This window comes from Hylobates moloch, unplaced genomic scaffold (assembly GCF_009828535.3).
Source record: "Hylobates moloch isolate HMO894 unplaced genomic scaffold, HMol_V3 SCAFFOLD_16, whole genome shotgun sequence".
NCBI classification, from domain to species: Eukaryota; Metazoa; Chordata; class Mammalia; order Primates; family Hylobatidae; genus Hylobates; species Hylobates moloch.
The window spans coordinates 42037390-42053582 of NW_026652291.1; the positions used below are offsets into that span (position 1 = coordinate 42037390).

The 16193-nt window shown below is 41.1% G+C and overlaps 1 protein-coding gene across 1 annotated transcript in view; it reads left to right on the forward strand.

Moving 5' to 3' along the window:
- Positions 1-16193, forward strand: part of PPP2R5E (protein phosphatase 2 regulatory subunit B'epsilon) — a 50633-nt gene that overhangs the window by 29368 nt on the left and 5072 nt on the right. The window contains exons 5-11 of the mRNA XM_058429387.1: positions 187-246; positions 1532-1640; positions 3596-3649; positions 3754-3804; positions 5858-5977; positions 11021-11148; positions 13444-13545. Of these exons, the coding sequence (XP_058285370.1) occupies positions 187-246; positions 1532-1640; positions 3596-3649; positions 3754-3804; positions 5858-5977; positions 11021-11148; positions 13444-13545 (624 nt within the window). The remainder of the gene's footprint in view (positions 1-186; positions 247-1531; positions 1641-3595; positions 3650-3753; positions 3805-5857; positions 5978-11020; positions 11149-13443; positions 13546-16193) is intronic.

A 16193-nucleotide genomic window follows, 5' to 3' on the forward strand; every position in this document is an offset into this window, starting at 1 on the left:
CCCCCCTCCTCCTCCTCCCCCTCTCTTCCCCCTTCTCCTCCCTCTCCTCCTGTCTTCCCCACTCTCCTCCTCCTCCTCCCCCTCCTCCTCCTTCTCCTCTTCTCCTGCCCCTCCTCCTCCTCTTTTTATCCCTTCCTTCTCCTCCTCCTCTCCTCCTTTCTCCTCCCCTTTCTCCTCTTCTCTCAGGTTTGTTTATGAAACAGAACACTTCAATGGTGTAGCTGAACTGCTGGAAATATTAGGAAGGTGAGCACGGTTTTTGTAATTGCTAATCTCAGATGAATGTTATTTTAAAAATTAGTTTCAGGTGGCACCAAGATATGCTGACGTAGTTCTCTTGCTGTATGTACATTGGGTCTCTCTCATTTGTGCCTGTTAGCATATTTTCCAACTGACTCTACAAGACACAATTTCCTGTTCCCCTTGTTCCACGATTATGCATTGCCAGTTCCACTGGAATGACTGAAAGAGCTAACAGTTCATTCGTTAATAGAAAGATGATACATCTAATTGTGGTCAGGCTAGTTACTCCAAAACATCTTATTCTCATTAGTTTTTAGGCTATCTGGTCCTTTGCCTTATCTGTTGAAAGCAAGTTTATAATAAATTGGAAAGATTGCCATTTTCAAAGGAGTTGTGTATCCAGGTATAGTCGTTGAACAGCTGCAGCCTGGAGTAGTGGAGTGAATTGGAAAGAGCTGTGGTGTAAGTTTCTACACCCAGGGAGGATAATGTAGCTGGACAATATGATTACTTAATCTTTTCTCCTAATATGAAGAGACAAAGAAGGTGGAGTCACACGGCTTTCTCTTAGTGATTTGCCTAGGCTGGGCAGAGGTTTCAGGAATGAGGAAGAATGATGTCTGGAAATGGAAAAGGTCATATTTAAGGCGGAAGCAAGCAAGGCGGGCCATTATTTGGAGAAGGAAACGGGAGGGAAAATAAAGGGTTTTGATAAAGAGCTTTTGGAAACCATATTACTAATTTTAGGAGCACAAGAGCCTTTGTTGGGTGATCAGAAGCAAATTTTCTTCTCTTAAATTTCCTTCCAACTTATTGTATTCCTTGAGTCATTAAGAAATCCTGGCTGGGTGTGATGGCTCACGCCTATTATCCCAGCACTTTGGGAGGCCGAGGCAGGCGGATCACTTGCAGTTAAGAGTTCTAGACCAGTCTGGACAATATGGTGAAACTCCTTCTCTACTAAAAATACAAAAAAATTAGCCAGGCATGGTGGTGGGTGCCTGTAATCCCAGCTACTTGGGAGGCTGAGGCTTGGGAATAGCTTGAATCCCGGAGGTGAAGGTTGCAGTGAGCTGAGTGAGATTGGGCCACTGCACTCCAGCCTGGGCAATAGAGCAAGATGACTCTGTCTCAAAAAAAAAAAGAAATTCTGAATGCCACTGGGGTGGGTATTATGTTGTTTTGTACAAACAAACTGATTAAGTTTAATTAATATCACAAGAACAGTTTGTCTCAGTTTAACTTGTTGTGGTAACATTGCTAATTTGTGTCTCTTTTTTCTCCCTAGTATTATCAATGGCTTTGCTTTACCTCTTAAGGCAGAACACAAACAGTTTTTGGTGAAAGTATTGATCCCCTTACACACTGTCAGGAGCTTATCACTCTTCCATGCACAGGTAGGAGGATTTTGTACAACTACTTTTAGAAGCAAAATACAAAGTTTGCAAACTCATTGTTGTTTTGATACTGATATAGCCTTCATTTTTTTTTTTTTTTTTTTTTTTGAGACGGAGTCTTGCTCTGTCGCCTAGGCTGGAGTGCAGTGGCACAGTCTTGGCTCACTGCAGCCTCCGCCTCCCGGGTTCAAGCGATTCTTCTGCCTCAGCCTCCCGAGTAGCTGTGACTACAGGTGCACACCACCATGCCTGGCTAATTTTTGTATTTTTAGTAAAGATGGGGTTTCACCATGTTGGCCAAGATGGTCTGGGTCTTCTGACCTCGTGACCTGCCCACCTTGGCCTCCCAAAGTGCTGGGACCACAGAGGTGTGAGCCACGGCGCCGGGCCTGTAGCCTTCGTTCCTAAAGGAAAGAGACTTATTAAAGTTTAAAATACTCCCTGAGGGAAATAAAAATGTATGCATTTTTTTCTATGCACAGTAGAATCATGGAAATATTTTTAAAGTGGGAGGAGCCCTTGTTTGGTCATTTTATTTTACAGAGAACTTAGATGACTTTCCCAAGCGCACACAATAGCATACTGAACCTATTACATATAATAAAATGCACAGGAGCTTAGCAGATGTAGATCTTTGGACTATGTAATCATGTTTTAATGTTCTTGAATATTTTGTTCCATCCTACTTTGTGTTAGTCTGTCAGTTGCCCTTTTTGCCTCCTGTTCTAGGTCACTCACCATGTCTTTATCACCTTCTACACACAAGCACTCTCACAAGTAAACAAATCAATCAGTATTTTCACATTTTTTTTCCTTTAAGCCTTCCTCACTTTAAAAAGCATACCCTGTCTTGTCCCCATTCTAATTTTTGTGCTAACACTGCCTTGCATGGTCACCATGTCACAGGGGGTAGATAAATTATTGAGTAGTATTTTAAATTTTGGATAGGAAAATTTTAAATACTGCTAGACTCTGACTCCTTCTTCCCCACATTGGGAAGGTTTTGAGTTTGCATAAAAACGTGACACATTTTTCTAAGCACTGTTCCTTTTTAAATGTGAAATTCTGTATTTCGAGGAAAAATTAATCCATATGTTTCTAATTTAGAACACCATCAAAATGTTCTTTTGCGAGGGTGGTTTTCTTGTCCGAGAATCTTTACAAGCCCTTTTACAAATCTTTTTTTTTTTTTTTTTTTTATTATACTTTAGGGTTTTAGGGTACATGTGCACAATGTGCAGGTTTGTTACATATGTATCCATGTGCCATGTTGATTTCCTGCACCCATTAACTCGTCATTTAGCATTAGGTGTATCTCCTAATGCTGTGCCCTTTTACAAATCTTGCCTTTGGTTTTTGAAATGGGATATCATATTTCATGATTATTATTTTAAACAATCTTACTTAGATGTGTTAGTACCAGATGTAGAACTATTCTTACATTTCTCCAGGTTCTGATTGGCAGGTACAACCTTTTATCTCCTCGTGAAACTGCTTTAGTTTGCATGTGCCATTTCAGGCAATTGGCAAAGTTTTTATTCAGTGCTTACTTCCCATAGAGGACTCTTATGGAACTACAGTAAAACTCAGTACTGTTGATGTTAGCAAATAGCGAAAGGAAGCCCCTGAGATGTAGCTGAAAGTGTATGTAGGTGAGATAATTCCACAATATGCTGAGTGTGATGTCTCACCTCTGCTTTTCATTAGCTGCATACTTCATGTCCTAATACTCTTTTTTAAAGAAAAGTTCCCTGGAGCCATGTTAATATTAGTCTTTGGCTTGAAAATGTAGTTTCATATTTTACTTTATGTAGATTTTATGATAATTAAAATGAATTGAATGTGAAGTTATTAAAACCAGTCTGGAAACCTTTTAGGAAGTTTTAATAGTATATCTTTTGAGCCCTTACTGTATAGAATTTAAAATTTTGCCTTTTATTTTATTTTTTACTCAGCTGGCGTATTGTATAGTACAGTTTCTGGAGAAAGATCCTTCACTCACAGAACCAGTAAGTCTTTTTTCCATAATTTCAAAAACTTAAGAAAAATTACCTTTCCCAGAAGTATATATGAAAAAATTAAATGCCATTTGTTTTTCTCCTTTTCATTTTAGGTTATTAGGGGGTTAATGAAATTTTGGCCTAAAACATGTAGTCAAAAAGAGGTAAGTGCTTACTGTCAGAGAGTGTTCATAGCTTACTGAATATTTTGCTGAGTTCCAAGGATTGGGCTAAGCATGTATAAAACTGCATCATCAGGGCTGGGTGCAGTGGCTCACGCCTGTAATCCCAGCACTTTGGGAGGCCGAGGTGGGTGGATCACCTGGGGTCGGGAGTTCGAGACCAGCCTGACCAACATGGAGAAACCCCATCTCTACTAAAAATACAAAATTAGCCAGGCGTGGTGGCGCATGCCTGTAATCCCAGCTACCCGGGAGGCTGAGGCAGGAGAATCGCTTGAACCTGGGAGGCGGAGGCTGCAGTGAGCCGAGATGGTGCCATTGCACTCCAGCCTGGGCAACAAGAGTGAAACTCTGTCTCAAAAACAAAACAAAACTGCGTCATCTCATTTAAACCTCATTGTAACTCTATAAGGCAGGGCTGTCAAAACTCTTGTTTTACTAGTGATGAAACTGTAGAGAGGTTAAATAGCCTGCCCCAGTACACTAAGTAAGTACAGATGATTAGGCCAGAACTTGCCTCCTTGACTCCTAAACCCTGGCTTTTTATTCACTGTGCTATTCAGCCTCGGTAAGCCCAGGCCAACCCCAAATCAGGTGTCCTGTTGTGTAGCTTTGTTGATGTTCCCTTCCGAGTGGCCCCCTTCATAATATGAAGGTTTTGCTGTCACTGTATGTAGATGCTAGAGCAGCCTGCCCAAATACTCACTTTAAAGCATAGTATAGGTGGATCTTGCTGTGTCATCTTAGAGTAGACAACAGACCTTTAGTTTCAACCATTCACAAATGACCCTGGGGGGTTCAGACCTACAATCATTTGTACCTTTGCTGAGAACTCACCAGGCATGTACTCCTTTGTGAGGTTGTTATGGGGTAGTACATGAGTTTCTTAGCTGGAGTTGAGCCTAACTGAGCACCAGATCTGCAGCCACTCTTCTGGAAGGTTAGCAACCATGTGGAAAACGGCTCAGAAAAAAAGATCAGCTGTTAGTTTTATATTTGGTTAAAACTTTGGGAGAAATTCCATATACATATTAACAAATGGCAAGGGTCTACTATATTTTACTTTTAGCAGAAACGCCTTCCTTCTCAAATCAGCTTCAATTCTCCAAACCCTATTTTAATTTCAGAAAGTCATTTAATTTCTTAAAATCTGTTAGATAAAATTGAACTGTGTATTGCTACCCAGATACATCTCAAAATATGAAGGCACTGTTATTTTTCATATTTTGATTGCTCACTTTATTTTTTTCAAAGTAGTTATTGTTTCATAGCTAAATACATAGACTGGTTTTTATTTATCTGTCATTTTCCCATTATATTTTAAATAATTGACTCTACTGCAGATTTGGCTCCATACTGTGATCTAAAAACTCTGTTTCTTGCGACACCTGGTGCTGAGTTCACAAGATTCACTGTGCTCTATAGAGAGCAAGCGTGTGTGTGTGTGTGTGTGTGTGTGTGTGTGTGTGTGTGTTGAGAATGCGTCAGTGCATGCTCATGGGTTTAAAGTGGCACCTGCATGTGGGTGAGTCTGCTCATTTGTGTTTCTTGAACTTTTTGTTGTATTAATGAGTGCGTTCTAGAGCATTAAGCATGTAGTGGGGCTGTACATATTTGGCAAATGACCACATTTGAACTTTTGCTCCTCCATTTAGGAGGGCCACCTTCTCATTGTTTTTTTTTTTAAAAAATAAGTGTTGTGGAAAGAGAGCTGGATTACTAGTAATAGAGAGGAAAGCCCTACAGGGTCACCGTTGCTTCTCAGGGGCCGGTGCAGTGTGTGAGTGTCCCTCATTCTGTGTAATATATATACCAAGTAGAGTATTTTTTCCAAGTATGTAGAATTTTTCCAAGTACCCTATGGTGAGTTTGTGGAACGAACATCTTCTAACATGGGATAATGACTGGTTCATGTATGTTTGGTTTTATGTGTAAATTTTTCTTAAAATAGTCCAAACTCTCGTTAATCCTCCTTGTTCTTATGGATTTTTTTTCATGATGTGCCTCACATCTTGTATTTTGCTTGTACTTACAGGTCATGTTCCTTGGGGAACTGGAAGAAATATTGGATGTGATTGAACCTTCACAATTTGTTAAAATCCAAGAACCTTTGTTTAAACAAATCGCCAAGTGTGTATCTAGCCCCCATTTTCAGGTTAGTAGTAAAGGGGACATGAGCCAGGGAGCATGAGTTATTTTGGTTAAATTTTATTTGTTTCAAAAGCAATGTAATGGACCCTAGCTACCTATTGTTTATTTGCTATCTCCTCACATGATGATAATTTTAATAGTGGCCAGCTTATCCGGAGCACTTGCTACCTAACAGCCACAGTAATGGTGCTTTCTCTCCAGTAACTTTAATTCTCCTAACACCCTGCAAGGAGGGCATTATGTTTTTTTTAAAGACATACAGATGTGAACACTGAAGCTCAAAGTGGTCAAAAGTATTTCAGATAATTCCTAAATAAGTTGGCTGGTGGGGTTTCTCTAGTGTGTAAGAGAGAATGCTAAATAATGTTTAAGAGGAAAAGGAGAAACCCTAATATTCTGTACTACGCTAGATACTTTACGTACATTATTTATAAATGTCCCATTATCCTCTGAAGCTTTTCTGGATGAAAAAAAAACAAACAAACAATGAGGCTCGGAGAACAATTTACTGTAGGTCCCAAGTTAATAGAGAGTAGAGTCAAATTTTGATCTTTGGTGTAGCTGCTTGCTAAAGCCAGTGACCTTCCCATAGCACTGCTCTGCCTCCTCGTGGCCATTCAGGGCAACACTTTTCTTTTTTGGGGCCATGGCTGCAGTGCTGTGGAACCCACACAGGAGGGAAAGGGTAAACTGGGGGAGCACATGTTAGGTTTGATCCTTTGGCTGTCTCACCTAAGGCCCGTTTCATAAACCTAGACTCTGCCCATTGATTTTAAGAGATTGTTCAGACTGTGGTTCTTAGCACAGAACCAGACCTCTAACGGTGTCCTTTGATGGTGGACTTTTTCCCTAAGCTGTCACTATGCTGCAGTTAGAGACACTAGCTGCTGCTGTTGTTTTGATTTCTGACCAAAAGACATGTTAGTATGTTAAAGCAGTGACTTTGTGGCAGTCTAGCAGTTGTACCACAAAGCAAGAAAAAAGAAGATAGAAACCATGACAAGCCTGAGTAAAAATGGAAAAATTACAGAACAGTATATTGATATTTTGATACCACCCAGGGCCTTTAGTGCTCACACATCTGGATTGTTTACCTTATTTTTTTAGTTTTCAGCAGGATGTTTGGCATTATGGAGGTCAAGGAACAAGTATCTTTTTAAAAATGAGCATCACCAGCTGGGCGCAGTGGCTCATGCCTGTGATCCCAGCACTTTGGGAGGCCGAGGCGGGTGGATCATGAGGTCAGGAGTTTGCAACCAGCCTGGCCAACATGGTGAAACCCCGTCTTTATTAAAAATACAAAAATTAGCTGGACGTAGTGGCAGGTGCCTTTAATCCCAACTACTCGGGAAGCTGAGGCAGGAGAATCGCTTGAAACCGGAAGGCGGAGATTGCAGTGAGCTGAGATCGCGCCATTGTACTCCAGCCTGGGCAACAAGAGCGAAACTCCATCTAAAAAAAAAAAAAAAGAAAGAAAAAAAAAAAAAGAGCATCACCAGATAGGCCTAAGTGATACTCAGAAGCTTAGAAAAGAGAGGCCATGTCTTGGTCAGCTCAGGCTGCCATAACATAGCACCATAGACTGGTGACTTAAATGACATTTATTTTCTCATAGCCCTGGAGGCCAGAAGTTTGAGATCAGGATGACAGCATGGTTGGTTTCTGGTGAGATCCTGCTTTCTGGCATGCAGATGGCCTTCTTGCTGTATGCTCACGTGGCCTTTCCTGGCATATGCATACAGAGAGAGGCAATCTCACTCTCTTCCTCTTCTTATAAGGCCCCTGTATTATCTGGTTAGGACCCCACCCTTATGAGCTCATGTAACCTTAATTACCTCCTAAAAGGCTTGTGTCCAAATATGGTCATGTTGGGGATTAGGACTTCAACATATGAATTGTGGAGGGGACACAATTCAATTTGTAGAAGAAAGAAAAAAGGATTTTAAATTATTTGGCAGAAGTAAAATTGCAGACAAAGGATAGAGGTTCTTCTTTATTTATTAAGTGTTCATTAATAAATGTTTGCTGGTTCATCCACAAACATTTATTAATGAATTTACTGGTTCATCCATTTATTAAGTGGCCGCCCTATGTAGCCAGACACTTATCATTGTTTGCCTCAGGTATGGCATTAGGATCTGAGGTCTGCACACTGGTGACACTGCCTCTGTGTGTGCAGAAGGACAATGGATCCCAGGAAAGTAGTGGCTCTGTCCTATTGTCAGACACAGTAATTTTTAACTTTGCATAAACAATACCTTTCCTCTTTAAGGGGCTGGATACATACTTTTATTAGTGGGTTTACATATTAAAATGGATATATAAGAGATTAAGGAAGTTGTTCGAGTTAAATGGCAGGTAAATATTGGACTCTGGAGGAACGTCCAAAGAGACCACGGGAGGATGCCAGTAAAGAAGGAGGCACCTAGGATTTTCCTCCAACCAGTTAGAATGTTCAGAACAGCCTCATTCTTACTCCTTTTTTCTCCCTCTCCTTGCCTCCTGCTTTATCTGTGGCAGCTACCTCATTTGCTTTGATGATTCCCAAACACATTGTCCTTGTCCATGCCTCTGCCCTAGTTTCCTTAATGCCCTCTACCTGGAATGCGCTTTCCTTCATCCTTCGAAGCCCAGCTTAAATGCCACTTGCCTATGTTACATTTCTTTCTTCTTCTTTTTTTTTTTTTTTTTGAGATGGAGTCTTGCTTTGTTGCCCAGGCTGCAGTGCAGTGGTACAGTCACAGTTCACTGCAGCATCTGCCTCCCGGGTTCAAGTGATTCTTGTGCCTCAGCCTCCCAAGTAGCTGGGACCACAGGCACGCCCCACCATGGCCAGCTAATTTTTATGTTTTTAGTAGAGATGGGGGTTTTTACCATGTTGGCCAGACTGGTCTCGAACTTCTGACCTCAAATGATCCACCCACCTTGGCCTCCCAAAGTGCTTAGATTACAGGCGTGAGCCACCACACCCAGCCCCACCTATGTTACATTTCTGCCACCCTTCTGTTTCCCAAGTCATCTGGATTGTTGATTCTACTCTTTTCCCCACCTTCCCCTGACACTTTATTCATGTATCTGATATAGCATCTGTCACAGTTTACATTGGATAGGCTTGTAGATGCCCCTTCTCCCACCAGTGTGTGAACTCTTTAGGGATAACAGAGTAAAGAGGTTAAGAATAGAGACTTTGGAATCTGCCACTTCCTAGCCATGTGACCTTGAGCCAATGGCTTCTCTCTCTGAGTCTCAGATTCTTCATCCACAAAATAGAAAAGTAATGGTACCAACTCTGTTGGTTGTGAGGAAATGAGATATTATATATGTGGGACACTTAGCACAGTGCCTGGCATATAGTGAACATACAGTAATGATTGTTTTCTTTGTACTCTCAGGGTCTAGTGCCTAATGAGTCCCAGGGTTTTGTTTTGTTTTGTTTTTTGAACCAAGCTGAATAATGTAAATGGAAAAATTCTGATTTCTCAGTGTCTTTCGCTAGATACATCTTATACCATTTTGTTCTCTTCTAAAACACAGCTTCTTAATCTGTATAAATGAAGGAAGCCACCTCTTTTTCCCTTTTCCCCTGTAACTACCCTTTTTAGAGATTTTAGGTTTTGTTTTTGAGATGTTCCTTTGAATTCATGAAATCCAAGATGAGCCAATCAGGCCCAGCAGACCAAATTAGAGCCTGCTGATAGCATGGTGGGCAGAGAAAAGGGATCTAAGAGAGCAGAGAGGGTAGGTGCAGCCAGTGTCCCTGAGACCAGAAACTGAGCAGACATCTTCTGGCTTGCACAGGAAGGGACCAGAAACAAACTCTGGAAGAAGCCCTAGAAGTGAGGCCCAGTCTTTACCATTTATTGTCAGTGTAACCTTGCCTACATTACTCAGTCTCCCTGAATCTCTGTGTCCTCATCTGTAAAATGAGCACAATAGTATCTCCTTCTGGGATGGTGGTAAGGATGATACATTCTACTTGCTGTGTGGGCACAGTGCCTGCCCATAGGAGGTACTTAGTAAATATTGGCCGCTCTACAGGGATGGGCAAATGTGGGTGTTCCTCAGTAGCTGTGACTGAATGCTAACCATATGCTGGGCACTGGGTTCGATCTAAGTGTATGTGATGAAAAACATAAGAAAGGGGACTGGTGAGATGTGCTAAAGTGATGTCAGGAAAGTGTGGAATCAGATGACATGGGCAGAATTAGAGAAGAATATAAATTAACAGGAAAACTTCTTTTCCTTCCCTGAGTCGATGAACCACTTGAACCACTCTGGACTTTTTTTAGTGGGAGGAGAAGACATGGTCTTGCTCTGTCACCCAAGCTGGAGTTCAGTGGCATGGTCTCCACTCACTGCAACCTCCACCTCCCAGGCTCAAGCAGTCTTCCCAGCTCAACCTCCCAAGTAGGTGGGACTATAGGCACATGCCACCAATCCCGGCTAATTTTTGTGTTTTTGTAGAGGTGAGGTCTTCCCATGTTACCCAGGCTGGTCTCAGACTCTTGGGCTCAAGTGATCTGCCTGCCTTGGCCTCCCAAAGTGCTGGGATTACAGGTGTGAGCCACCGTGCCTGGCCCACTTTGGAATTTTCTAAGAGATTTAAAATCCACAAACATTTAAAATGTGGGCCAGGTGCGGTGGTTCCACGCCTGTAATCCTAACACTTTGGGAGACTGAGGTGGGTGGATCGCGAGGTCAGGAGATCGAGACCATCCTGGCCAACGTGGTAAAACCCCATCTCTACTAAAAATACAAAAATTAGCTAGGCGTAGTGGTGTGTGCCTGTAATCCCAGCTACTCGGGAGGCTGAGGCAGGAGAATCTCTTGAACCCGAGAGGTGGAGGTTGCAGAGAGCCGAGATCGCGCCACTAGCGAGACTCCCATCTCAAAAAAAAAAATGAAAATGTGATTAATATTTAATTTTACTTTTAATTGAATGATTTAAAAATAGCCTTTTAAAATACTTTTGTTTGGAAAGATTTATAATTTTGTTTTATCTTTGTCTTTTTCTCTCTCTTAACATTTTATTTTTCTTTTCCCAAAGGTGGCAGAAAGAGCACTCTATTATTGGAATAATGAATACATCATGAGTTTGATAGAAGAAAACTCTAACGTCATCCTTCCCATCATGTTTTCCAGCCTTTATAGGATTTCAAAAGAACATTGGAATCCGTAGGTTTTCAGTTTCTTTCCTCCGTTCTCTTCCTCCCTTCCTCTCTTTCTTTCCCTTCAGCCTTATTATGTGCCAGATGCTGTCCTTGTTGCTGAAGACGTATGTGAAAAGATAAAATCCTTACCTTCTGGGGATTCACTGACTGGAGAAAATAAACAGATACTTTAACAAAATACCAGTTAAAATATCTGCTTACTAGACAGGCTTCTTGATCTATGAAGGTAGCAGATCTTTTGGGGAGGCACTGCAGCTGAGAGGAGAGGTGTGTAGATACTGACAGCATGGCCATGCTTAGACTGTATCTGAAAGGAATTTGGCAGGTGGATGGCATGGGGAGAGCCCTTTCAGACAGTGGGTCGATCCATCACGTTAAAAGGCACAAAGATGTAAAAAGCAGCTGTCAGTTTCTGAGACCTGTGAGTTTGGGAGGGCTGAGGCACAAGGTCTTTTGGGGAGGGTGCTAGAGGATGTGGCTAGAAAAGATTGTGGGACTCGTGTGAGCCTTCAGCAAGTAGGTGATGAGGAAGTACTGAAGGGTTGTAAGTGGGGAAGTGGTCTGACTAGGTTTGCATTTTAGTGTGATCTATTTCTTAACAGCCAACTCAGTCGCTATGTGTATCTCTTGGAAAGGAAGAAGTTTAAAATCATGAAGGGAAGTTTAACATCTAGCTCTATGAAAGTTAAAGCATTCTGAATTTGAATGCCTTTAGATTTTTCTCTGTAGAATAGAAGGAAAATTTAATGTGGCATTTAAAAATTGGGAGATACAATTCAGTATATTCATAGTGTTTATCTTTAAAAATTTTGCATGTAATTATAAAATATCACATTTCTCATTTTTCAAATTTGCCTAATTATATTAATAGAACTTGTAAAAATAAGGAGCTGATAAACAGTTAAGTCCCTTTATACAGATAGTCTCTTGAGGACCTAGAGAATGGTTCTAGCAAGTGTCTGTAACTACTCAGTATACTACATTTGGTGCTTTCCCACCACTGCCCTTGGGTGGAAGGTCATTCTGGAACCTTAACAGAAAAGAACTTAAATTTTCCTTTTAATGGCACAAGGCAGAAGCTACACAGCAAGTGTACTTTCTTGTAAATGTTTTGGAAACATCAGACTCATGGTTTATTTAATATATGGCTAATTTTTACCAATGCATTTTTCAGTGGTATCAGGAGCATGTTTGTTGCAGAACGGAAGCAACGGATATTTTTGCAAAAGGAAAAGCTATTTAGACTCTAGTCTGAAGCTATCAAGCCTATCATAACCTTGTCCTCACATTGCCCAAGAGCTAATTCTTGTCAAGCATGGGCTACCATTTTACCATTTTGGCTGTTTAGCTGTATAGTGTCCCATAGCTAATAGCAACCATTCTAGGTTGCCAGTTATCTTATCAGCATATATTTTGGGTCAGCAAGACTGGTGCAGATCAAGAGCTAGACAATTAATTCATATTGAACCACCCAACCTACATGAGGGCTTGATTTCATTTCTTTGGATAAGAATAATTTATATATATACACATATATATATCTAACATTTGTTTCTATGGAAGTAGCTTCTGATTTTGATGAATTATGTGTTATTTAGAAAATAGAATTCTATGCAAATTCAGGTGTCTAAGGTTAGTGCTATCACAGATGCTTATTTTAGGGTGAAGTTGCTATACTATTATACTTGCCTTTTTATTAAATGAAATTATCAAATGCCCACAGGCAGCTCTATTCTGGGTGCCAATAATTAGAAGGGCAGGCCGGGTGTGGTGGTTCACACCTATAATCCCATCACTTTGGGAGGCCGAGGCAGGCGGATCACCTGAGGTTGGGAGTTCGAGAACAGCCTGACCAACATGGAGAAACCTCGTCTCTACTAAAAATACAAAATTAGCCAGGCGTGGTGGCTTGCTTCTGTAATCCCAGCTACCCAGGAGACTGAGGCAGGAGAATTGCTTGAACCCAGGAGGTTGCAGTTGCGGTGAACCAAGATGGTGCCATTGCACTCCAGCCTGGGCAACAAGAGCGAAACTCTGTCGCAAAAAAAAAAAAAATTAGAAGGGCAAAGTTAGATTTTTTTTTTCTAGTTCTACCACCCCTCAGAGAATTATCTTGCCTTGAAATCTCTTGATTTGGAAATGAACTGTAGGTCATTTTCAGTTGTTCCAACTAAAAAAGGATACAGACAATGTGCAGTACGAGAAATCATTCAGACAAAAGTTGTGCTTTTGCTTTCTTCATTCAGTATCCCATTTTATAAGACTAACTAACACGCTCCCTTTTTTCTGTGCTTTCCAGGGCTATTGTAGCGTTGGTGTACAATGTGTTGAAGGCATTTATGGAAATGAACAGCACCATGTTTGACGAGCTGACAGCCACATACAAGTCAGATCGTCAGCGGTAACTTTTTAAAGCTTTTTTGTCAGCTGTGCATAAAATTATTGAGTTTTTTCCTTGCTCTTTGCTGAAGTTGCCTAATTGTACCCCAAATCTTAAGCAGCACAATTTTGTTTACAGTCATGCATTGCTTAACAACCAGTATATGTTCTGAGAAATGCATCCTTAGGCAATTGTATTGTGTGAACATCATAAGTGTACAGTAATTACACAAACCTAGATGGTATAGCCTACTATGACACACCTGAGCTATGTGGTATTGCCTGTTCTTCCCAGGCTACAAACCTGTACAGCGTGTTACCGTGGTGAATACCGTAGCCAATTGTAACACAAATCACTAGGCAGTAGGCCTTTTTCAACCCTGTTAAAATTTTATGGGACCACCATGGTATATGTGGTCTGTGTTGACCGAAATGTTGTTATTCGGCACATGACTGTATTTATATCTTCATTTTTGCACGCTTATTAACTGTGTCTTTATTACTGTGCCACTGAGTAACAAAGCTTTGTGACACTGTCATTTTGATAAAGCCCGCTTTCTTTCCTTTCTTTAATAATATTTCAGTTCTGCCTCAGGGTTAAGAGCCCAGCATATAACTGGTATTTTAGGTTCACTTAAAGGGACCATCAGGTAGTTTGCTCTCTGGGATTCACTCCCACTCTGAGCTTACTTGAAGTATAATTGGGCAGATCTTGTACTTCACTCCAATAGCGGGGGAAATGAGGCATCATTTATCTAGCTCTTGGGCCCAGGACTTACTAGAACCCAACAAATTTATTACAATTTAAAGATCAGTGAAAAGAACATGAAGGTTAATAGTCTGGTATTAACCAGAAATGTTTGAGACCATATGGGAGAACAAACCAGTGGAACTCTTTACGATAAATGCTTATGGCTTAGTAAAACTCTTGTCCAATGCATTCTACTTTCCAAAAGATGTACTTGGGGAGATTATGGAAATCTAGAGAGCTCTTAGTAGTTGAGCCTGTGATTTGGCTTTGATGACCCATAAGCAGATGTCAGCTTTGTATATCATAAAACTGTGGACCTTAGAGGACTCAGAGATGTGTGTGAGTGTTCATACCCAGGGTCTTGCTGAACCTCTCTGGTTCCCTTGGTGCTTTGCTTTGTCTCATTTTTAGTCTGTCACTTGCATTTTATTGATAAAAAGAGCAATGAGGGGAAAGGCTTGATGGCAGAGGGACCATCGCAATGATTTTTTTATTTTAAGTTACCAGCGATGTGGTTTATGAAAACCAACTTAATTATGGAATGTGGTGAGTATTTAGCTGAGAATCTCTGAAGAGGCTGAGTTTTTTACCCAGAATATTGGGATTATTATCAATTATGGGATATGTTATTCCATACTCACAGTTTAAACAACTTTTTTTTTTTTGAGATAGAGTCTCGCTCTGTTGCCCAGGCTGGAGTGCAGTGGCGTGATCTCGGCTCACTGCAAGCTCCACCTCCCGGGTTCATGCCATTCTCCTGCCTCAGCCTCTTGAGTACCTGGGACTACAGGCGCCTGCCATCACGCCCGGCTAATTTTTTATATTATTACTAGAGACAGGGTTTCACTGTGTTAGTCACGATGGTCTCGATCTCCTGACCTCATGATCCACCCGCCTCGGCCTCCCAAAGTGCTGGGATTACAGGCGTAAGCCACCTCGCCCAGCCTTAAACAACTTTTAATTCATTATATTAGCGATTGTTGCAAATTATAAATTTATAATAACCCTTCTTGCCCCAAACTTAAAATCTTTAAAGGATGTTACTTAAAAAAGGGCCAAGGGTACATTTTAATACTGTGGTGCACCATTAAAGGTGCATTGTGCATAACATCTTCTCTGAAAGCTCATTATTATTATCCTAGTTGAACCAGGATTAAATCTGTAGAATCTCATCAAGAATATTGAAGAACTTGGCCAGGCACAGTAGCTCACACCTGTAATCCCAGCACTTTGGGAGGCTGAGGTGGGCGGATCATCTGAGGTCAGGAGTTCGAGACCATCCTGGCCAACATGGTGAAACCCCGTCTCTACTAAAAATATAAAAATTAGCCAGGCACTGTGGCATACGCTTGTGGTCCCAGCTACTAGGGAGACTGAGTTGGGAGGGTCACTTGAACCTGGGAGGTGGAGGTTGCAGTGAGCTAAGATCACGCCACTGTCCTCCAGCTTGGATATTGGAGTGAGACTCTGTCTCAAGAAAAAAAAAAAAAAAAAAGAGAATATTGAAGAACTTATTTCTACTCAAATTATTTGGTTTGTATTTAGTGAACTTCAATAATAAAACTATTTTCTGATTATTATCTAAACTAAATAGACTAAACCCTTGAAAAAGATGAGAATTAACTAAGGGGACAAGGAATAGATAAAACTATGAGGTTGATTGTGATATTCTGGCATATTACAGTTATTTATAATGAGTGTACTTTCTTAATGAGAAAATGGGGGCCAGGCGTAGTGGCTCACGCCTGTAATCCCAGCACTTTGGGAGGCCTTGGCAGGCGGATCACCTGAGGTTGGGAGTTTGCAACCAGCCTGACCAACATGGAGAAACCCCATCTCTACTAAAAAATACAAAATTAGCCGGGCGTGGAGGCACATGCCTGTAATCCCAGCTATTCGGGGGGCTGAGGCAGGAGAAT